Source organism: Pseudopodoces humilis, chromosome 21 (assembly GCF_049639895.1).
Source record: "Pseudopodoces humilis isolate 2021_Gansu_Grassland_sample_001 chromosome 21, ASM4963989v1, whole genome shotgun sequence".
Classification (NCBI taxonomy): Eukaryota; Metazoa; Chordata; class Aves; order Passeriformes; family Paridae; genus Pseudopodoces; species Pseudopodoces humilis.
The window spans coordinates 6,756,853-6,779,006 of NC_142220.1; the positions used below are offsets into that span (position 1 = coordinate 6,756,853).

Genomic DNA, 22,154 nt, shown 5'->3' on the forward strand with positions numbered 1-22,154 from the left:
AAGCAACACCGAGGTGAATTAATTCACTGTCATCAGTGCCAGGAAGCCTTTATGGCTGTCAGACAAGCTCACAGCAAGAGGGTTCTCTGGGCATCCATTAAAAACTGAGCCCAACTTACTTTGCGCAGACTCATCTGTTTCTTGTAAAAGTTGTCCCACTCCCGTTTCCGACGCTCCTCATTGTCTTCATCCCAATTGCCACTGCCCTCTTCATCATACCTGGATAAAGCAGGAAAGCAAGAGGAACAAGCATTTCTGTAGCTGCAGCATTAACTGGGGGACAAGTTTGGGAAGCCACCCCAGCAATGCATCCCACACCCTTTCTGAATGTCTTCACCTTGAGTTTCTCCACCATTCCCCAACCAGGACAGCAGTGAGTGAACTCCAAAAATTCACAGCATTTGTTAATCCCATAAACTAGCAGGCAGTGGCATGAACTAAGAGCACATAACTAGTGCCCTGAGAATGGAGGACTCCATTTCAGAAGCTCTGCCAGATCCTCCCAGGGGGTTCAGGAGTCACTGCCTCTTGTCATGTACTGCATCTGTCAGTCCCTCCTGCCCTGGGAGCAGAGATGGCAGAAAGGGCACAACATCCATTCCTCAGCCTCACTTGTTCACAGGCTGCTGCAATAAATGAAATCCCCATCTCTAATATACTGAAATGCAGCAGCTGATCCTCACCAGATGTAGCCTCCCACAGCTGCCAAACTTAGAGGTATCACAAATCTGAGCTTTAGAGCTGCTGAATATTACAACTTCCAAGGCAAAATTACAATCAGATCATGGAAAGGTTCAATAAACCAAATGGCAAACACTGTTCTGTACAACAGCATTGGCTGAGGCTTCTCAGGTCCTGAGACCAAATACAGGCTTAAGTCACAAGTCCTGGTTTCCTCTGACTCAGCTGGACTTGGCCAAAGAACAAAGGTATCAATCTCAAGCTTTTTAAGGTAAAGCAGAGTGCCTGGCCAGCCTACAGCTCTGTGTATCCTGGCACAGCTTCATGGGCAGTGCCAGCAGAGCAACTTCATCCTGACACAGCTGCACAATCACTGCAACTCTGCCAGGGAACAAGGGGAAAGAGAAGTTGTCACTTCCACACTGCCAAGCATTTTAAAGAGTTCATCATGTTTCCCACTGCACATCTTCCTTTTGCTGTCAGCCTGACAGGGTAATGCAGCAATCTGCAGAAGAATCTGACACTGGCACTTCATAACATCCTCTGTGGTGACTAAGTCACATCAGTGGCCCCTGGCCTGCTGGCCCCCAAGACAGTTGTCTTAAATCAGGAATGAACTGTGGACCATGTCATCTTGGTGTCAATTTTAAACATTTTAGATCCTTGTGACTATGAACAGGCCAAGCCCACTTGCTGCTTTCAAAAATTTCAGGCTAGTTTCTTGAGCCAATTACATTGTGCAGGGCAATTCTTAGCTCTGTCAAAACAGCTTTTGGTTCTCTGGGACACGAATGTGAACGAGGCTGCCAAAGTGTGTGGAAAACGAAATTCCAGCTGCTGCTGCCAGAAAGTTGCAGGAAAATACCATCCACACAGAAACATGTGCTGAAAATAGGAGTGTCTTGGCCTGCAGCTGGTGGATGCTCTTTTCTCTGATGGCTCCTATGAGATGAGTGTAACCTCTCTGGTACAAACCTGCTGAAGCCTCTGCAGCCTCTCCTCCCGCCCTCATACAGCTCTGGGTCGTAGCTATCCCAGGAGGATCTTGTGGGCCCGATGCAGGTTTTGCTCCAGCTGTTGCTGCAGCATTCCAGTGCCTCCAGTTGCCTTTTCACTGCCCCTGGGTTCTTGCAGAAGTCACAGCACTTGTTGCAAGGTGGCGTGACGTCGCCGAAGTACTTCGCTATGGCAGCGTGGCGACAGCTTGGAAACACAAGGCAAAATCATCTGGTCATCACTCCTATCCACAAAAACTCCACCCTTCAAATGTAGGGTGTCTTTATTTAAAGATTTGATTCTTGTTTTTTCACAGAGAATGTCTATTCCAGCAGGAATCACAGGTCTTAATACCTGGAGCAGAATTCAGGCTCTGTTACTGTCACCTTAAAGTCTTTCTGCTCCACTTCCCCATATGTAAAAAAAATCAGTGTTAATCTCTTCTGGTAAACCCTCTCAGATCTTTGAGATCTGCAAAAGGATCAGTTGATGAAATATAGAGTTATTAATTCTGTGTCATTGGCTAAATATATTCCATGTCCTATCAGGATGGCTGTAAGAGACCCTGTTGGTCACTACACCTCAGAGTGTATCTCTGTATCTAACATTGAAGAGCTTCTAGGTTTATTATTTGTGATTTGAAAGTGAAGAAATATATATTTGAAGACAGAAGAATATAAAGCAAGTCCCAGAAATAGAGTCCAGAGTGAGGTCACAAGGGAGCACCATTCAGATGACACAGCCTGGATCTTGATGGGCTGACACATGCTCCAGATCAGCACCCAAAGTTTGGGTAGAGTCCTACATGCATGAAAACCAGTCCATTTGCTCACACAGGATTGCACAACCAGTTTACCAGGATTAGAAAACCAGCCATGTGAAGATGATTAGATTCTTCCAGAAATTTTCAGATTTTTGGCAGGCATTAATGTTTTGGGGTACATAGAAAAGAACTTGGTGACAATATGCTCACTAGCAATACAGGCAGGAAGTAATTTCTCTTCTAAAACACTCCCTAACTTAAACCAGGGAATACACTGATTTTGCCAAAGAATGAGGCAGTTCCTTTCCCCCCTTTTTTTAAGAAAGAAGAATTTAGAGGAACTTTTTAAAACTAAAGTTTCACAGCAGAGGTGGCTGGTTGTGCATTAATCAAAATGCTGATAATAAATATATGAAAACATTCACTTCATCAGGCATTTAGAGATCAAATCCTGCAGCCAAGTGGGAACAAAAGTTATTTTAGAAGAAATTTATTTTACTACAAGTAAGAACAAGGTGGAAAATTTTCTTCTCTACCAAGGTGTGCCCTAGCGGCCTTACCAACTTCATCTGCAAAAAGTGGGTCACAGAAGGGAAAAGTAAGGGAGTGAGCACCTCATTTACTCTTATTCCATACCCTTTAAGGCATGTCAGAACTTGCCAGAGATCTAACAAACACGGTTTTCATCTTCACTTGTGTCTGTGTGGGAACACAACTACATGTTACCAAAGCATCTCAAACAAACCCTGCAAGGGGCTGCGGTGGCTGGAGCTCGCTCCTTCCCATGGCCTGGGAGGCTGATCTGGAAAGCAGCACAGCAGCAGGTCACAGGTTCCTGTCCCCTGGTAGTGACCTGAGTGTACTGAAGTGCCAGGGGGCTGGCAGTGCTCAGGTAAGGGGCTGCAGCAGGGTGTCTGCACCGTGCAGGGCACCAAAGCCTGGAGAGGGCTCCGACAAAGCTGCCTTTATATCCCCCTGCAGAGCCACACTGACTCACTCTGCTCCTGCACTCAAAGAGCTCCTTTCACATGGAGGGGAAGGGTGGGGGAACCGGGATGGGGGCAACACATTTGATCCCCTTGTCCTGCCTTTCCAAAAGAACTACTGGTGCTGCCTGGCTTGCCAATGCAACGTGACTATAGAAATGTCAGCGAGCTGCAAGTCAGCTTTTTGTTCCCCCAAAAGAAAACAGGCAGGCATTCTCATTAGTCCGTGTCTCTTCCCCTTGCACGCACTGATCTGTATTAGAGTTAATTCAGCGAGGCATTCAGTGAGGGACAAGCCCTCTCCCCACTCCCACAGCTCACCAGGCTTATGCTGGGGAGGGACAGCCACACACACCTCTTGTCCTTTAGATGCCCCAGGGGAGGGCTTTGGTGGAAGCAGAGATCAGCTGTGAGCTCACTGGAATTTAGAGTTCCAGTTTCTAACCCATCAGGCTTGTAAAACCAAGCCCTTTCCACCCAGCCTTCTGTAATTGCCTTTTTCTTCCTGAAGAATTACCCGGACTGGGGCCACAGCCCCACTTCAGCCAGCGGTGTTCAGGAGTTGGGCCATAACGGAAATTCAGTTGCAAAACTAAAACTGCAATCCTATAATTAAGTTCAAAAGGCAAAAAACAAAGTTACTAACAGGGATGCTGGAGTTAATCACTGGATTAATGCTTAACACAAGAGTTCCTGAAACATAGTTCGTTATGCATTAACATGCGAGGGGAAAGCTTCCCCAGTCACACCAACACCTGACTAATGCCCACGAGGTGGAGATGATTTACATAAATTAATGGTAGTTTGTACTATTATACATGTCCTAAAATTATTTCATCTTTTAAATATGCAACTGTAATATTTGTCTCCCCTCACCCTTCAAAAAGAGTATGTATGAGCTGACCATTGGTCTCTAAAATGTCTAAACAAAATTATGTCATTTCAGACATCCCCTCCCACACATTTGAAATTAAGGAATGGGATGAAGAGCAAATAACGAGGTTTATTAACACATTTTTGTCTGTGGCAATACACTTCAGGAAAGTGCTAAACTGACCACAAAGCTGCTTGCACCTGTGTTGTTTTGGTAGTCCTTGTCTTTATACACCAAATAAAACAGGAGCCCTATTCCTGCAATTAGGAGAAGCAGATGGACAGCCAGAGGAGAAGCAAAGTCACATATCACAAAAGAAGCTATGCATCTCCAAAAAACACCAGAAAAAAGCATTCCATTGTATAACCCAAAGGATACAGAGCCTCATCAGAAATGCTCCCTGAAATAAACTCAGCAAGTCTTTAAATAATATGAGGTGAAAGGGTTAAAAAATATAAAAAATCATATGAGGGCAAATTAGTTATGCAGTTGTCAAGCCAAAGCCACTTAATGAGCTTTATCAAATAGAAGATCAAGTCATGAGGTTGATGAGAACTTCTAATTTTGCACCTCTCTGAAGGACTGTGTCCTTTCAGCATCACCTGAGCTTCACCCTGTGAGACAAGACAGTGACAGTCAGCTGTCCCTAGAATACAAGAAGCAAAAAGCTCAGCATCAAGACAGTAAATTACTTGGCCAAGGGCACAGAGCAAATTCACCATTCCAGCATCAAATTCACTGTCCCAGCATCAAATTCACCGTCCCAGCATCAAATTCACTGTCCCAGCATCAAATTCACCATCCCAGCATTGTGGCTGCTGCCCTGCCTGTGGCAGGTCTCTCTTACAGGGCTGCACTGTCCTTGTGAGTACTTGTTCTGCTCTTTCACTGAACCCAAGAGAAAAGCTCCTTCCCCAGGGAGCCAGAAGGAAACTGGGCAGTGTAAATAAAAGTTATTTGCTTTAACATTGCCCCAAACTATCGCAGGCAGGGAATGAATCCAAGTCTCACGCCAGAAAAAGGCGTCATTAAAAGGTAAAGAAGAAACTCCTCTCTCGGAGGAGATGCACAGAGGAAGCCAGCAACAAGTGCCGGCCCTTGGGCGGCCCGGGGAGCTGGCACCGGCTCTGGCTCAGCCGGCGGTGGCTCCTCTCCCTCCCTCCCTCTTTGGCACACATGTAACACGAAACTTCGCATCTCCAGGACAACCAGCAACAAAAAAAAAAAAAAAAAAAAAAAAAAGGGCCGAGACAACAGCTGGCTGTCAGCAGCGGAGCACAGAGAGGAGCCGAGCGAGCAGCGAGCCGCAAGCCAGGATGAGGGGAGAGATGACGTGAAAGTTTGAGAAGACGGGAAGAAAAACAAGAGGGGAAGAACTCGCGGTCGGGTAAGGCTGAGCTATCGCTGCTGTTCGGTCAAGCGCGGCACCCCACGCTGCTTAGCGAGGGGCTGGAGCCTGGGGAGCTCCCCCTGCTCGGTCAGCCACGGAGCAGAGCTCGGGAGGCTCCGTTTGCTTGCCAGGGTCACCGAGGAGCGAAGGTGGCAGGAGAAAAGAGAAAAGCTTTTAATGGGATTGCGGAGAGCTGCGCCGCAGCCGCCCCGTAACAAAAGGAGCTCCGAGCCCGAGCGGGGCTCCGCGACTCCTCTGCCCGTGACAAAGGCCGGCTGCTCGGGTTCCTGCGCTCGTATCGTCTGTGTCCCGATAAGCTGGGGACCTGATACAGAAATAGTCGGTGTGGACAGGGCAGCTGGCTCCGAGGCTGTGCGTGCCTTTAGCGAGGAGCTCGCAGCACAGGCAGGCGCCGATGAAACCCGAAGGGTGCCAGCCACAGCTTTTCCCCGGAGCTCCTCCCAGCTGCAGCCCAGTTCTATCCCCCAAATCCTGAAGGAGAGAACTCAGAAAACAAACCCTGGTCGTGGAACTAGCACACTGTGCAAGTTAAGCATCTGTGTGCAATAGAAATAAACGGAAAGATTTGACACAGTTACTAACGAGATCATTTAAAAAAAAATAAGAATTCAGCCAGTGTATCAGGCACAGATGCTGCTTTAGTGTTCAAAACAGCAAGAGAACCCACTGCTCTGAGAGGCACGTTCGTGCACATACACAGCTCATGGTTTACAGTAACCAGACTGTCAAGTTTGAGTGCAGCGAGAAGGGAAGGAAGAATAAAAGGATCACCTAAATACATGAAGTTTTACAACTTAAAATCATTTTACAACTTAGAATCATTTAGGTTGAAAAAGACATTATAGGCCATTGTGTCCAAGCTTTGGTTTTACAGAGGTGTCCCACCACCTGTGCTCCCATCTCCATTTTGCTGTTGGGTATGGGAAGAAGGGCTGGTAATGGAGACTGGCCAGATAAATCCCCATTTTCTGCCATCTGAAGCTGACTTCTCTGTTTGGAAGCTGCTGCAGCTCCCAGCACTGAGCTGGGACCCCTCAGCCTCTGCCAGGAGGGGCAGGGGCAGTGAACTGTTTACAAACAGGAGCAGAAAGCCAATTCTCACAGAAAGAGGGCTTCTCAATCTTACACATGCCTGTAGGGAGGAATGTTAAGGATCAGGTATTTCCACTTCTCTCCATTTCCATTAACGAGGAATGGAGGGCAGGTCTTTCTGACCTACATGTTGTACAAACATGGAACTGGAACTGCCTGAGTGAGGAGATGTAGCTCAGACCCACAGGCCTCCAGCCTGGCCCTAAGGCTCAAGGGGATGCAGGGAAGTTTCCACCCTGCTAATGAAGAGTCTCTGTAAGCTGGTTGTTGCAGTTAAGACAGCTTCTTAAATAAAGCATGTGAAAAAACAAAGTTTAGCAAAACAAAAAAATAAAAAAAATAAAAAGGAGGGAGGAGTGAAGGGAGAAAGGCAGGGGAGGGAAAGAGGTAGAGAAACATGCCAAATTTTCCTGGCCAAAAGAAAATCTTAATGGGTTTGGCTGGGGGCTTGTCCAGCTGCAGCCGCGCTGTTCATGTGTGGGGGGAGAGGCACAGCAACGTGAAACACATGTCTGGATAAAAGCAGCAGGACATGGCTTGTGTTACAGCTGTCACAGTACACGGGGCTCAGCCACAACAGTGGTTGTGGGAATGAAGGTACAAAATAATCCAGTTTGACAGAGAGGTTCCTCTCTGTAAGACATCCCCCTGATCTCAGAGCCTGCAGCAGGCCAGAGGCACCCACTGGGCAGCAGGGACTGTGAGGGGCTGGGAGAGAGCTGGGGGTTGGGAGCAGCACCCACCCCACACCTCCCTGCGGGCTCTCCCCACCACCCCACACCTCCCTGCAGGCTCTCCCCACCACCCCACACCTCCCTGCGGGCTCTCCCCACCACCCCACACCTCCCTGCAGGCTCTCCCCACCACCCCACACCTCCCTGCAGGCTCTCCCCATCACACCACACACCCACAGCTGATGACATTCCAGACAATTCCTCCTGAGGCAGCAGCTGCTGCTGCAGATTTTGGTTTTGAGTTCCTACACCCCAGTAGCACCTTTACTAGGATTAGTCCAGGATATTTCAAAAAACTCAAAAATGCATGTAATTTATGAGACTTGTAGATGTGAGATCAAGGACAGGGCACAGAAGTGGCTGTAAAAAGGTGGAGGAGTTTCCAGCACTCTCAGGGCCTCCAGATGCTGGACCTCAAACACCAACTACTGATAGATCCCACTATATTTGTGAAGTCACTAAAGGCTTTCACAGGCACACAGCTACCTCTCAGTCAGCTTCCTGGGAAATGGATATTTTGCTAATATTAGAATAGACTTTCAGGCTAGATTCAAGCATCACCGACCCTAAAAAAAGTTCTCTTGTAGAACTACAGGTTTATTTTTAAAATTGACCTTTTCATTTCATTGGATGGCTCCGTGTTTTGGTTTCCCCACTTAAAAAATTTCTAGTAGTGAGGAATTATCTCATGGGGTTTTGTGGACATGCTTGTGGGATGGACTGGAGAAAACCAGGGTGCTCTGCAGAGGTGTAAAGAATCCCAGCTCAGTGCCCCAGCGGGTACCTCTGCTACTGAAACTGGGAATTCAGTGCCTTTTTATATTAATCTAATATGAGGTTGTAGGGAAGAGAAGGCACATTTACAGGGCTGCCTCAAAACCCATCTCCAAATGGTAGGTGGTAGAGATGAGAGGGTATTCCAGCCAAAGGGTGACCCAGGCAGGGCAGCTTTAAAATCTCAGGAATGTGTGGCCTTCTGTTCCAAACCAACAGACAAAGTCCCAGCTTTTCTCCCATGGCATTGAGCTACAATTTACCAGTTTGGGTGTGTGATGTTAAAGGGCTGAATTCTCTTGATACTGGTAACTATTTTCATCTGCTTGGGAATGAATTATAGGTCTGTCTGGCTCTGTGCACTCCTGTTTTAGGAAAAATGGGCTTGTCTGAGCTACAGTTAAGATTCACATGGCTGGTCAACTACAGTCATGGCAGCAAACACTGCATTAACAATGATGAGGGAAAACCATGCACTGATATTACAACTGCATTTCTATGGCCCTTTTCATCTCAGCAGTACACTTAGAACAATAAACAATCATGAAGGAATTATGACATGCCAAAATGCATCCACACCGTAGGCACACCTAGCAACCCAGCATTGTTTGAGAACAGGAAGCACTGCAGACCTTATCCATATAAAATCAGAGGGACATTTCAGGGACCAAGAACAAAGCTGGTACGTTTTGAAACTGGCCAAGCCTTCATGTTCTTTAGAAAGTGGCCAAGTACAGTCAGAGCTTATTTTAAGAGTGTTAGACCAGAATAAAAAGCATCCCCTCCCCTTTGGCTGCTCAGCAACCTCCTTCCATGAGGTTGGGCTTGCCTTGTAAGATTTCCTACCAGATAAACCCCCACAATCCATACAGGCTTCCCATCCCTGTACAGGTCCAATTTCAACCAAGTGATTGGACTTGTCTGAGTAAGAACAACACAGCATTTGCTTCTTCAGAGCCAAGGTCTTAAGGAAAAGCCAAGGCTGCAATGAGAATGTTGCTCTGGCATTCTACTTGATGGGAATATCAGGAAGGTTCTACTTAGTAAGGTCTCTGGAGCACTCTTGCTGTGGGCAGTGGGCAATGGAGGAGAACCAACTCACCATCACTGGGATTTGCTGCATTAGGACTAGAGGCTTTAGCAGCTTCTTGTTCCACCCAAAACTCCCCCCTCCAAAATTTTTATCTCCACTTTTAGGTTACTAGAGCAACAAACCCATGCAAGTACAGTAAAACCAATGGATCAAGATCATGGCAAGAACAATATGAGGAGCATGGTTGGGTTAGGAGCAAACAAGAGTGGAAACCACACTTTCATCTAAATCCATCCTAAACAGGCTCAGTGAACAAAGTGTAAGAAGTATTGAGTAAAACAATGGCCACTTCAGCTTACAACTACAGCAAAACCAGGGACTTGTTGCCTTTCTATCTAAAGATTCCCAAGCATGCTGTAAACTTGGACACACAAGAATTAACAAAACTCTGATGTGGTTCTGCTGTCTTGCAGAGATGAAGTCACCCAACAGTGGGATGTGATGACTTACCTAAAGTCACACAACCAGGGAGCATCTCTGGCAGGCCAGGGAGACTGCCTTTATTTACTAACTTCCAGTCCTGGGGCTAAACCACAAACTTAAATTTGCGCCTTTTGCACTAAAAAAGGCTGCTCAAATACCCCCAGGGCTATGTGTAAACAAGTGTCTCATTCTCAGCAGCTCACCCACTCCCTACAGTTCACCTTTGGATGCAGCTGTGTCCACACACACATCAGGATAGACCAGAAAACCCTGCTCAATATACAGCAATTCCAAAAGACTCACAGCAGCCTCACCAGCTTCAGGCAGACACAGGGATGTCAGACCCCACTGTACATGGTCACCCCAAAGCTCTTTTTCTTGGAAAAAGAAGCCTCCATATGCAGCCAGTTCACAGCAAAAAAGGAACCTTGATGGAGGCTTTTCTCTTGAATGTCTAGATTGAGGCTTTTTAATGGCTTTATTCTCCAAAGGGCTGAGCAGCCAAACTTCTTTGAGTGCTTCAGCATGGCACAAGTCCATTAAAACAACTCAGAAAGATAATTTCAGTGCTATTATGGCAATTTTCACAGCTTTCTTCAGTGGGCACAGCAAGATGAATCTGCATTAGTGCTTTCTGGGAATCTAAATCTGTGTAAGTCCTAAACACAGGACATGTACTTTGGTTTTACAGGGTCATGTAATCCTTGCAGCTGAGTAGCACACTTGCAGCTGTTTGCCATTCCCCAGCATCATTTCTGTGCTCTGTCCTTTCAATCAAGGCTAGTAGCTCATGGCACGTGGCAGAATGGGCCTTTTTTCTATCAAAACCAAATAAACCCAAATTAAATGATTTGATTTATTCCCTCCCCCAGCTTGGCTTTGCAACATTAGAAAAGGGCAGAAAGGTTTGATGATCTAGTTTCACTGGCATCACTGATTAGATTCATTTCTTAAGTCAAAACCATGAATTTCAGGCTGCCACCCCATCCCAGCAGGATGTCACAAACTGCCTGTCACGAGACATTGTGTTACTTTCTTTTCTATGTGAGATTCTTATCTTGCTTCTCCTTATCTGATTTTTACTTCATGGGAGCTCTACAGCTGTGGAACAGAATTTCCTGACATCAGTCTGACAATGTGTTATGAAGACCACATTGCACTGTGGTCATTCAGGATTTTTTTCCATAACATGGATCAGTTCCATCAGCTCTGCTGCCCTACAGCCAAGTCTCCTCTGCTCTGGAGGGTTCCCATCCTCAGTGGGTGAAGTTTTGAGGAAGGACAATGATGAGCAGGAAGAAATTCCCAGCTGAGGAAAACACTGGCAGACAATTATGTTTGCTCCAAAGCCCTGAGAATCTCTGAGGTACTAACTTGGGTGGCTCCTCCAAGCTCTAAAACAGCACTCCAGGCCTAGAAAGTAAACTGTCAGTTAAGGCCTACAACCTTAATTTTCAAATCTCTTAAGACTTCCCTATTTTAATAATAATCTTCACAGTTACTGCTTCAACTGAATATCCTGCACCACCTGGCCTTTACTACTGTTGGTGAGTGGAAGCTTATTTGAACACAATATAATAAAAGAAATTAATTCTCACAGTTCCACTCTGTTATTGTAATTAATGTCACCACTTTGTGTTTTAAATGAGGCAGATGCATAAGACAAGTGGTTTAAATCACACTATCCGTACCCTTGTGCTAATCTCAAGGGTAAAGTCTTGGTTCCACTGAAATCAATTGGGAAAAGGTCACATCAAAACTAGTCCTGAACAAAGATTTTACATCACAAGTAGAATAGAACATACAAAATGAATGTAACTGGCTTTCTCGGGGGAGTTTTACTTTTTTCCTTTAAGAATTATTTTATACTTCACCCTTTTGTCTTGCTGCAGAAGTCCCAAAGCAGAGAGCCTTTGGAAGCAGAAGAAAGTGCAGTCAAGCAGGAAAACATTTGCTTCCTCACGTTGGAGACTGCACCACCACCATCAAACTTTGTCCCTGATGTAATTGAGACCAAGGTAAACAAGCAACATTCCTTGCAAGTTTTAGAATAAAAACTCCTTCACTTAGCTCCAGATCAGGTAACATGGCCAGAGAGGAATGTCCATTACAGAGATAGCCTTTATCATTTTCAACTAAGCACTTTTCCAATCCACATGGAGTTCTACAATTCTGATCACTAATTTTACCTTGTATAACCAAATTTCACAAGCCTGGCTCTTAACACCTGTTGCTTCTTGTGCAACCCAAAGCATGGCATGGAAGTTTACAGGAAATTCCTTATGAGGAGAGCTTCTGGACAGGCAGAAACACCTCCAAAGGGAACAAACATTTTCACAATGTTAGAGCCAGAAATTTTATTTTTTAAATATTTTTCTTCTAGAGCCAAGAACAGAAAACACAAATCATTTCACCTCTGCTTCCTCCACTATCTCTTGGAATGGAAACAAAATTGAAAACCTGCTGACACAGAATCCTGCAGCACTAAGGATAAAGCAGCCATTGCTGGAGCAGCTCACTTGGGGTATGCAATCACCAGGAAAGAAGCACTTAACCCTAGTCTCAAAAATTACCTTTTCAGGTCAAAAGACCACAGCTCTGCCTCCTTTCTAAGTTCCACAGCAATCTTTCTGTGGATGTAGATTTTCCATCCACCCCCATTTCTAAGAAACCAGCTGGTTCCAATTTTTATTCCTTCGCTTGGATTTAAAAGAGCAAAGAAAACCCCTTCTGAATTGCATAAACATACAAAACTAATTTAACTTGGCACTAGAGCACTAAAGCCCAGCATGCAAAGAAACAGCCAAGGTCTCTCTGTCCTCAGTGTGTTTAGAAAAACTGAACTCCAAGCATCCATTTGTTTGGGTAACCAAGCCAGATGTGCAGTAAGGAACTAACTGGTTTGTTCTGGAAGTGCTGTCTTAGTCACTTGGCTTTGTGTTATCACCAAGATCAAGATATTAAATTGCAATGTTCAAGTCCCAAAACCCAGTGTTGTTGACTGTTACAATGCACACAAATCAGTACATTTTGATATAATAATGAAATAAAAGTTATAACCCATTCAAGTGTTGACCTGTCCAAACACTTGTTTTAAGGTGGAACTATGGATATTTATCAAAAATATCCAATTCCAGTTCCTGACTGAAGCAAAATTTGAAGGCCCATAGGTTTCATGCCAGCTAGTTTGTTGCAGTGCCTCCCAAAATTTTCCTCATGGGATAAAAGAACACCAAATATTGGTGACAAAATGGAGGCACTTAACTTTAGCTAGACTAATAATATTTTCAGTAGCAATAGCTCTTGATGATCACTCTGAGAATAAAGAAGGCCTAAAATTACTGAGCAGGGCAAGAGGGATTAGCTCCACAAGGGAGATATCTCCCTGACAGATCCAGGAGCTTTTGCTTTGCTCAGCATCAGCAGTGATGGGTGGAATCCACTTTTCAATTCATATATTTCTCTGTGGCTTAAAAGGAAAAAAAACCCTAAATTTAGCTTTCTTTATAAAATTGCACTCATCTGTAAGAATTTGAAAAGCATCCAGCTGTCCCTAGTGAATGCAGACTTTAACTTTTAGTGTCATACAGTAAATGTTAATAAAACATAATTAATGCTATTGTATTGAGATGTTGAGGTAAATACCTTTGTTTTTGAAGGGGGGTTCTGTAGCTCAAAGTGCAAGAAGCCTTCAAGGGAGTTTCTTCATGTTACTCAGTAAGAAACAACTGAAAACTATGTACAGTGGAGTTCAGCATTCAGAATTCAAGTTGGGTTAGAATTGCATTTGTTTCTGGAAGGACAAGTTAGCACAGATGGGAAAAAAAGTACTTTGATTGGGTGAGAGCCAAGGGCAGGCATTGTCCAGTCTAACTCAGTGCCTGCTGGAAAAAGTGTCCTTGTAGAACACCGTTTGGACTTTGTTTAACAGTGCAGTTGACAAAAACACCCTCGAAACTGGATTTTGAAATTAAAACAGTGCCAGAACATGTAGACAATTAACAGTCCTCCACCTTAGCTACTGGGAGCAAGGACTGAGACCAGATAAACTTGTTTTCCTTGTGATCACCAGCTGTATAAGAAGGCTGGCAGCTCCCTAGCATTAGTCAGTAAAAAGGTTTATTCTCTGTTTGGTTCTCCCACAGCATAAAGCCTGGAGAGGTTGTGACACAATGTCTTCTGAAGGTTTTCTAAAGGAAGTTCAAGCCATTGGTGAGAAGTTTCTTCTTAAGCTCCAGAAACTGCCCAAGGCTGAGCCAGTGGAGATTGTCAGCTTTTCTGTGGTTCTTCTGTTTATTGGTGAGTTTGTGGGTGGAGGCAAAGGGGTGTCAGAATTTCTCTCCTCTCCTATGGGGGCAACTTGCTCCACAGGTTGTGTAGGTGGGTTGGTGGTGTTGGCTGTTGTTTTCTAGGCTGTGCTCTAAGGCCCAGGTTAATTCCTAGGTAATTTTTTAATACTCAACATGTACCTCTACATGATTGTGGGGCATGACAGGCAGCAGTACAGCTTTCCCCAAAGCCCCCATTTTAAACATCAGTTAAATCAGCAATATTTTTATCAGCCCTGAGCTGCTGTAATGTTTTGATGCATAGAAGACAGTTTATGACAAATGGTATTAGAGCATCTCCCTGTCACAGAAGACACTTAAGAGAGACTCCAAGAGCCATTCCTGTTCTGGCTCAGTGGAAGGCAGTATGCTTCAGATGAGCCTATTTATTCTTCTCTGGTAATGGCAAAATACCTCCTGCTGCTCTGTGTGGGGATGGCATGAAACAGAGAACAGCTGGATCAAGGGGGATGAACTTTGTTTATACAAAGGGAAAACAAGCAGGAAGGAAGGCAGGACTTGCTCCCGGCCAAAAGGAAGGGTGTGCATCCAGCTGGACACTCCTCCCTGGGCTGGAATTCACTAAGTCACACCTGCTGCTTTATTTGGTTCATCCCTACAGCTGGTTCCCCACAGGCCTGGTTACCTGGCAGCCCAGGTCCAGGCTTTAAAGGAACACATGCACACACAGAGGCATGCTCACACTGACAGGTTCTGCAGGATGGAACATGTCATCCTTTTCTACTCCAGATAAACTAACACATCACTGCCAACACCAACCATCCTGGCTAGAGTGGAGGACAGTAAGTTAACCTGGTGTTCTGTGAATTGAACCCTTGCACTTGAAGTATCTTATTTTTTCAAGCTAAATACAGAAGAGTAAAGCCAACACAGTCATGAGTCTCTATGCTTAAAGAGTATGCTGAACTCACTCTTCAGAAATACAACTGCCAGTTTGAGTAACCAAATTCCCTCGAGTTTGGTTACTCAAAAATCCAAAGCTGGATTTTTGTCAGCTCCCAAACAACAGCCATTAAGTGGGTAAAGAAGCCCTGACATGGCTTGGAATGTAGTTCTTAAAGTCTTGAAATGCCTAGTAATGATTGTCCAGATTAAATGGAAAACCAATAAAAAGGAGCAGGAACTTAGGAGGAGGAAGATGGGGATATAGGGCAAAAAAAATTCTCAAGAAACCAGGCTTTGCTCATTTTGCTGCTCATCAAACAACTTGGAGGAGACATTGGGTTACTCTGCAGGGATTGTTCCTATGCTATGAAGAAATATCCTTTGTTTCTCTTTCCAGTTACTGTGCTGGTGCTCATGATCATTGCCTGCAGTTGCTGCTGCTACAGCTGCTGTGGCTGTGATGGACACCCTGACTCCAGACACAGGAAGAGCCAAGTCCGCCCAGCTGCCCATTCATGAGGTGACACAACCTGCTATCAAGGACATGCATGGACACTGTGATTCAGTGCTATGGGAATGACTTTCCACACTAGCCCACTGAAAATGGCAATAACAATATTAATTAACATGACTCAAAGGACCAGAAATCACAGCGTGGAATTCCTTCTCTCCGTGACAGCCACTACTGTGACCAGAAAGGTAAAGCTCCTTTACCATCACTGTCTCCCTCTTCTGGGCTGGGATGGGGTGGGAGGGCATGGACACAGACTGCTGAGAAAAGAGACAGCTTTCCCAAAGACAGCCCTGCAGCTGGGCCAGCTGAGGATCCCCTCTGGGACACAGAGGCACGGAGCAAAGCAGAGGCCACGCACACAGCCACACACGAGGCACTGCCTGCTCTCCTCACCAGAAGGATGGTACTGGGCCTTAGCAAAACCCACTGACACCACTGGGAGGTCCAATCACTCAAGTCATTGTGCATCAAATGATGTTTTCGTGGCCAAACCTGTTGCAGGAGACATGTTTAGCTGAGATATCTGCTGAAAACAACAAATGGTGGACCTTCTGTTCCAGATGTGCCAGCTCTGAGTACAGCTGGTAACAACTGCCCCCAGTGTTATTTCATTGGTGATACAATGATGGGAAATTGCCAAAGAAGAAAACAGATCGTGTGGAATACTCTTTGTTAACAGAAAGATGAAGGCAAAAGGGAAAAACTCACCAATCCTACAGCTTACTTTGATCATTCTCTGCTCAACATGCTCCCTCTCCATGCCCTGTGGTTCTACTCTTCTGCTTATTGCAGATGAATGATTCTTGCAGAGCCTGAGCATCTCCTGTTCACCCAGGAGATGAACAAATGCCAATCCTTACTTGAGGAATCTGTGTGCCTGACGTCCTGCACTGTGTGCAGTTTATTTTAGTAGACAGGAACATGATGCCAGGGGTGTGTTTATGAGCATGCACAGAGGAGTCTCATTTCAGAGAGTCTCATTAACTCACATTTCAGAGGAGTGACACATGATGGGAGCCATCACTTCAGGGTATGTGTGCAGCAGCTGACAGAGGGCAGAGTGACAGAGCAGAGCCAAGAATGGGCTGGAATTAACAAGTGCAAATAAATCCCTTTTCCATGCTGCAGCCACTGTGTGTGTTTGGTTTACACTCCAGTGAACTTCCGAAAGAGATTTATGGACGTAGAAGGCTGTGGCACAGGCCACAACTTTCACAACTGGCACAGCACAAGAAGGCCACAATTCTACACTAAACTCTGAACCAGTGGTGTTTCAGCCCCAAATGGGAGACCAAACACCTTTGTGAGAAGGTATAAAAAATTACATGCATGTAGAGAAGTTATCTTCTGCCTCAGTATCCCAACTAAGTGTATGTACCAAAGCCAACATCTAGCTAGGGAGAACAGTCATCAAGTTTTTAACAGTGGGCTTTAAAATACTCTTGACAGTTCAAAAGGTACAGAAAATAAAGAAAACTCTGTAAAGAAATGTATTTTCTCTCTTACCTGCACCCATATTAGTAAAAGGCACATTACATCAGCTTCTTATGTATTTAATGCACTTTATTTTTTGCCAACAAACTGGATCTAGGTATTTGGTATTTTTGTACTGCTGCACATTGAAATATATCTGCAGCCAGAGACATAATGAATTGTCTAAGAATTATAAGAAAAATAAAATTCCTGAAACTACCAGTGTTACTTTTAAATTAATAAAAACAAAAACTTTCCAGTAGAAAATGAGGATGTTCTTTGGAAATAAATATTTGAGACTCAACAACTACCAAGAGCAGACTGCACTAGCATGAGGTACTGGCAGAGTTACACTGAAACTACCAAGGTGTAACAAAACAAAACAAAACAAAACAAAAATTTCTTAGGCTGTCACAAAGTTTTCACTGCCAGCCAACGTGTTAGAGGGAAACAATCTCAAGCACAGCATCAATTCAAACATTTAGAGGTGCATCACACCAACCTCCTGTCCCATAAATCTTTGCTCATTTCACTCACAAATGAGTGGCAATCAAAGTGACATCAGAAGCCTCAAACCTCTTTTGCACAGACAGACTCAACAGATGTTTTTGTATCTAGATTAAGTCACGAGACCCAGGGAAGAACAGAGCTCACTTTCTTTCCAAGCTTGTGCTAGACAGTGCCAGCTGCAGACATTAACAGCAGCCCATTGAGGGCTGCTCCAGCAGCACAGAGCCAGCCTGTGCTAAGACAGGGGGAAGCTTGGCAGGCTGGACACACACCAAGGGCTGACAGGTTGCTGTCACTGGGAACAAGCTGCCAGGCCTTATCTCAACAGGAAAAGCCACAAATGCATGTTTCCCAGTAGTGGTACAAGTTAAACCACTGACAGATACCAGGCAGAGGAACAAGAGAAATGGCTCCTGTCTTATCTCGGCCACTGCAAGTTCCTGAATTGGAAACATAATAAACATAGCACTGTTAAAGAAAGGGAAGGAAAGAAAAATAGGCAATCCTCTAATGCATTCAGGTGGCTTTCTGGAGCAAAGGACCAGCCACTATGTATGTAGAGGGGACCAACTTATACACATTTGTCTGCACCTCTCAGGCCTAATGTTCTGCTTTGGATTATTTTGTACCATTGCACTCATCTGGGCTATTCCTACAGCTGGGATTCAGACATGCCAGTTGTTTGCCTGATCTGTTGCTTCCTTGCATGCATTCAGAGTAGCCTGAAAGATGCCAGCAAGTGCCCAGGCTCCTGCAGCTCTTCATCTTCTCCTGACTACAAACCTTCTGGTCCCTGGGTCCCTGCTCAGCACTCACACAAGCTTTTGTGTTTTGGCTTCAATCAGTACTCAGATACAGGCACCTATAGAGAGCAGCAGTGAGGATGAATCCTCTTGTTTCAACCTGCAGAGGGAGATGCAGAAAAGCACAGAATAAGGCAAGGCTGCTTCTAACACAGCAACTGCCATTCGTACTGTGAAAGCCTAGGAGGAACTGCACGGGAATACTGTTACTTCAGTTGTGGTGATACAAGTGTTGAAATAGTTTCTTTCCCTGAGGAACCTCAAAATTGCCTGCAAGGCCAGCCCCTCCAGTGAAGTGGTTGAATTTCTACTGATGACTTAATGGGATAGCTTCTGTTCCGTAACATTATCCCTCTGGTTTGCTTGGCTTGTGAAAAATAAGTTTCCTTTCACACACATCTCACACATCACACTCCTCCTTCTCCCCTCTCCCCTCTCTCCAGCACCAGCCCTCTAGCCTTCTCCAGTCAGGAAAGTGATAGTTTTATTGCAGCTCTGGAATGGGTTTATTCACCTAAACTGTAACAATGAATTTTGGACTGCAGGGCAGTCCTGTTCACAGTCTCACTCCAGTCTCCTCCTGGAGCTTGCAACACAGCTCCAGGAAACACAGCCTTCTTCTCTCCACCACATCCTGCAGCCTGCCCTAGGCAGAGGCCACAGTGGGCCTCTACAAGCACTGCAACAGCTGTAGGACTGGATAAAGCCATGAAGAGGAAGAAATGTCTGAGGAACAGCTGAATTAGGACTTTTTAGTTGGGTTCAAGGCCTTTGATTTGATTAGATTAGCCACACCTTTGCAGAAAAATCAGCTGTTAATCATTTACTGCAGCCCAAAGAGGCAACTTCCAGGCTACCTCTACAAGTCTCCAGGTACAGCAAGAGGTCCCTCACCACAGGCCAAGATCTCTTAGAGGGGTTGAAGAGGAGGCAACAGAGGAAACAGCTTCTACAAACCACAACAGCTTCAGGTATTTATGAAATGTCATACAGCTCTCCTATTCTGGGAGGTGAACTGCAGTTAGCAAAAGAGACAGGAACTTCCTGGGGTGTGCAGTCCCATGGGATTTCTGCCTTTGGGTCTGTGGAATTACATCTAGGCTGCCTCCTTTTTGAAGGCAAAGGAATCCAGAACAGCTTTGATGTCCTGTGTGGCTGGTTAAAGACTGAGAACAGTGATCTGCCATCTACCCAGAAACAAACCATGAACTGAATAAATCTGGCTGTGTAGAAAGAAACAAAAACTTCAGCAAGTGTGAGCTTGTGCTTCGAGTCAAATCCAGTCTGCTGAGGATGAAAAACTTTACAGGAGTAATTCTTTTTCTTAAAGTACTCAGGATACAGACAAAAGAGGCAGCAAGTCAAGCAAATTTTCAAAAATAACCAATATCTTTTCATATATCTTCATAGTCACATTTGCAAGAAAGTGTGAGAAATATTCCATCCTTTCCCTTGAGAGGCAAGGAAGCTTTACTAAAACCACAAGATGCTCACAAAGAGAGATGCTAGATGTTCTTTAGAAGGCTGACAGCCAAGTCATTATTCAAAGTATCAGTGAAAGAGCAAGTGAGTAGAACCCACTGAGATCCCAGTTTAAATTGTTAGTGGACCTTGTGGGAGGAAAATTTATGCTTTTATTGCAGAGTAACAGAAACCATTAGTAAAGCAAACTCCATTAGCAGGACACCCTTTTTAACATAACTGGACTATTCTAAGCCCTATGGAAGAAACAAGTTGTACATGATCTTTGCTTATTATTGGTGGGATTTTTTGCTTGTTTGTTTTTAAATAAGTGTTCATTTAATCTCAATTTTGTCCTCAGAGTTTAAACCCCCAACTCTTTCTTTTAGAGGTCCTTCCAATAGTATCAAGGAATTTATCCCACTGAATACTTGTCTTTCATGTACAGGCTGTACAGCTGACAGAGTTCATATTGAACATGCTGGAGAGACACTGTATTTAAAATATTGATAAACTATGATTAAAATTAATTTCAACTGTCAAAATGCTGTAAAGCAAGCAGCTTTTCCTCTTTATATCTCTATAGATCTGATTGTTAAACCAGTCTTGTCTGTGTTTCCTCTGGTTTATGCTCCCATTTCTGTGAAGGGTGACCCTCCTTTGGAGGGGGGTGTCTGCAGGCACAGACATCATTCATACCTGCACTGGTTTTGGGGCTGTGGCTGAGGGCACGGAGAGAATACAACATCTGACCCTGTTGTTGTCTGCCCCCAGCAGGGTGGAAAGCCAGCATGTCACCAGAGCAAGAGGCATCCTCAGTTCTGGAAGACCTAAAGAAACTGATTTCAACAAGTGACTGGGCTCTTGGAGGGCTGGTGGTGATTGGCATCTTCTGTCTTGTTTTTATTGCCCTCATTTTATTTGCTGCTATCTTTGGGTGCTGCACATCTCCAAGGCACCAACGGGGTGGTTCATAGACAGCAAAGTGGGGACCCAGAACTTGGTACAGCTGAGCAAGAACCAGCCTGGGTACAGCCTGATTGTGTTGTTGACAGAAAACTCTCATCTCACTCCCTGGATGGTTATTTCTCTCCATGTAACTTCCCTGTATCAAGAGCAATGTCCCAATGCCAGCAAGTTGTTCTGCAGGCCACAGCAAACTCAATACATTGAGGCTGTCTGGATTCAGGAACTGCAACATTTGCCAAATCCAAAGTAAACTCATCTCTGAATTTCATCTTTCAAGCAAAACCAGCAGCTAGAGGTGGAAGATGGTCAGCCACCACCTAAAGCTGATAAAGATGTGTACTGCTGCTGCAGCTATGTCGGTTGGGGATTTTTTTTACCTTGCAAAAGAGCAATAGGAAACTCTGGCCACTGAAAGCTTTGTCTGAGCCCATTCTCTAAAAGCAGCTTAGACCATTGTTCTCCTCTCATACTCAGGCCTAAATACACTATGCAAACTTGCTTGCCAGTACACAGTCTGTCTTTATTTGTTCTTATTTATAACCTTGCAAGGTCAGAGTTTGAGGTTTGTTTTCACTGTTTGGATAGTGAGTAGAACTGTATTAATCCAATATGTAAAAAAAGAAATGCAACGTGGCTTTGCTTTCCACAGAACCTCAGTTTCCTGTAGAGTTATGAGCAGGGAAGCCAGGCAGGGGTGCTGCAATATGGGATGGGTTCATATCATGGGATCATATCCCATGATATACAGTTGGAAGAATGGATCAAGTTGAGTAAGGGAAGAAAAAGTCTGGGAGAGGTGACTTCTAATTAGGTCAGTGATATTCCCTTACTCAGATTATTACTTGGAGAGTGGTGAGATACTGGCACGGGTTGCCTAGATAAGTTATGGATGCCCCATCCCTTGGAAGGCCAGGCTGGATGGGGCTTGGAGCAACCTGGCCTAGGGGAAAGTGTCCCTGCCCATGGCAGGAGGTTGAACTAGGTCATCTTTAAGGTCTCTTCCAACCTAAACCATTCTATGATTCTACAAAACCCAGCCACAACAGCCATCTGCGAGATGGGAACACACCCCAGAAGGAGCAGAGCTTCTCAGACAAGTGGATCAAATTCTTAGAACAAGAAGCCTCCCAGCAGCTGCTTAACAGCATCACCTTGACTTTGGGCAAAGAAGTGCCCCTTCAAGTGCCCCAGGGCTCAGTGTTGTGCCACACTTCAGTACGAGCAAGGCTATCCCATAAACCCAGGATTTGTTTGCCAAACATGACAAGGAGAGAAGGCACTAGAAAAGCAGCACATGTTACATTCATGCTGAAAAAGCTGTCCTAGACCCACATGTGAAAAATGAAACAAAATGAAGAACTTG

The 22,154-nt window shown here is 44.9% G+C and overlaps 2 protein-coding genes across 9 annotated transcripts in view; one reads left to right on the forward strand and one right to left on the reverse strand.

Annotated features, from left to right (window-relative positions):
• RECQL5 (RecQ like helicase 5) overlaps window positions 1-22,154 on the reverse strand; it is a 39,061-nt gene that overhangs the window by 8,015 nt on the left and 8,892 nt on the right. For all 5 annotated transcript variants that reach the window (XM_088065472.1, XM_088065469.1, XM_088065470.1 and 2 more), the window contains exons 9-10: window positions 1,657-1,884; window positions 120-219 (exon numbers count right to left, since the gene is read on the reverse strand). In XM_088065472.1, the coding sequence (XP_087921598.1) occupies window positions 120-219; window positions 1,657-1,884 (328 nt within the window). The remainder of the gene's footprint in view (window positions 1-119; window positions 220-1,656; window positions 1,885-22,154) is intronic.
• On the forward strand, window positions 5,415-21,295 carry SMIM5 (small integral membrane protein 5). Of its 4 annotated transcripts, none has more exons than XR_001331740.2 (6): window positions 5,421-5,687; window positions 11,720-11,845; window positions 12,211-12,351; window positions 13,973-14,126; window positions 15,459-15,760; window positions 20,597-21,295. XR_001331740.2 is itself a non-coding variant. In XM_014255917.2 (5 exons), exons 4-5 carry the CDS (start codon window positions 14,000-14,002, stop codon window positions 15,578-15,580), a joined length of 249 nt encoding a protein of 82 aa, XP_014111392.1. In that variant the 5' UTR covers window positions 5,421-5,687; window positions 11,720-11,845; window positions 12,211-12,351; window positions 13,973-13,999; the 3' UTR covers window positions 15,581-18,406. The 4 variants fall into 4 exon arrangements, 2 of the variants coding, with proteins under 2 accessions (XP_087921599.1, XP_014111392.1); XR_015774334.1 differs by having other exon boundaries at window positions 20,600-21,295; XM_014255917.2 differs by lacking the exon at window positions 20,597-21,295 and having other exon boundaries at window positions 15,459-18,406.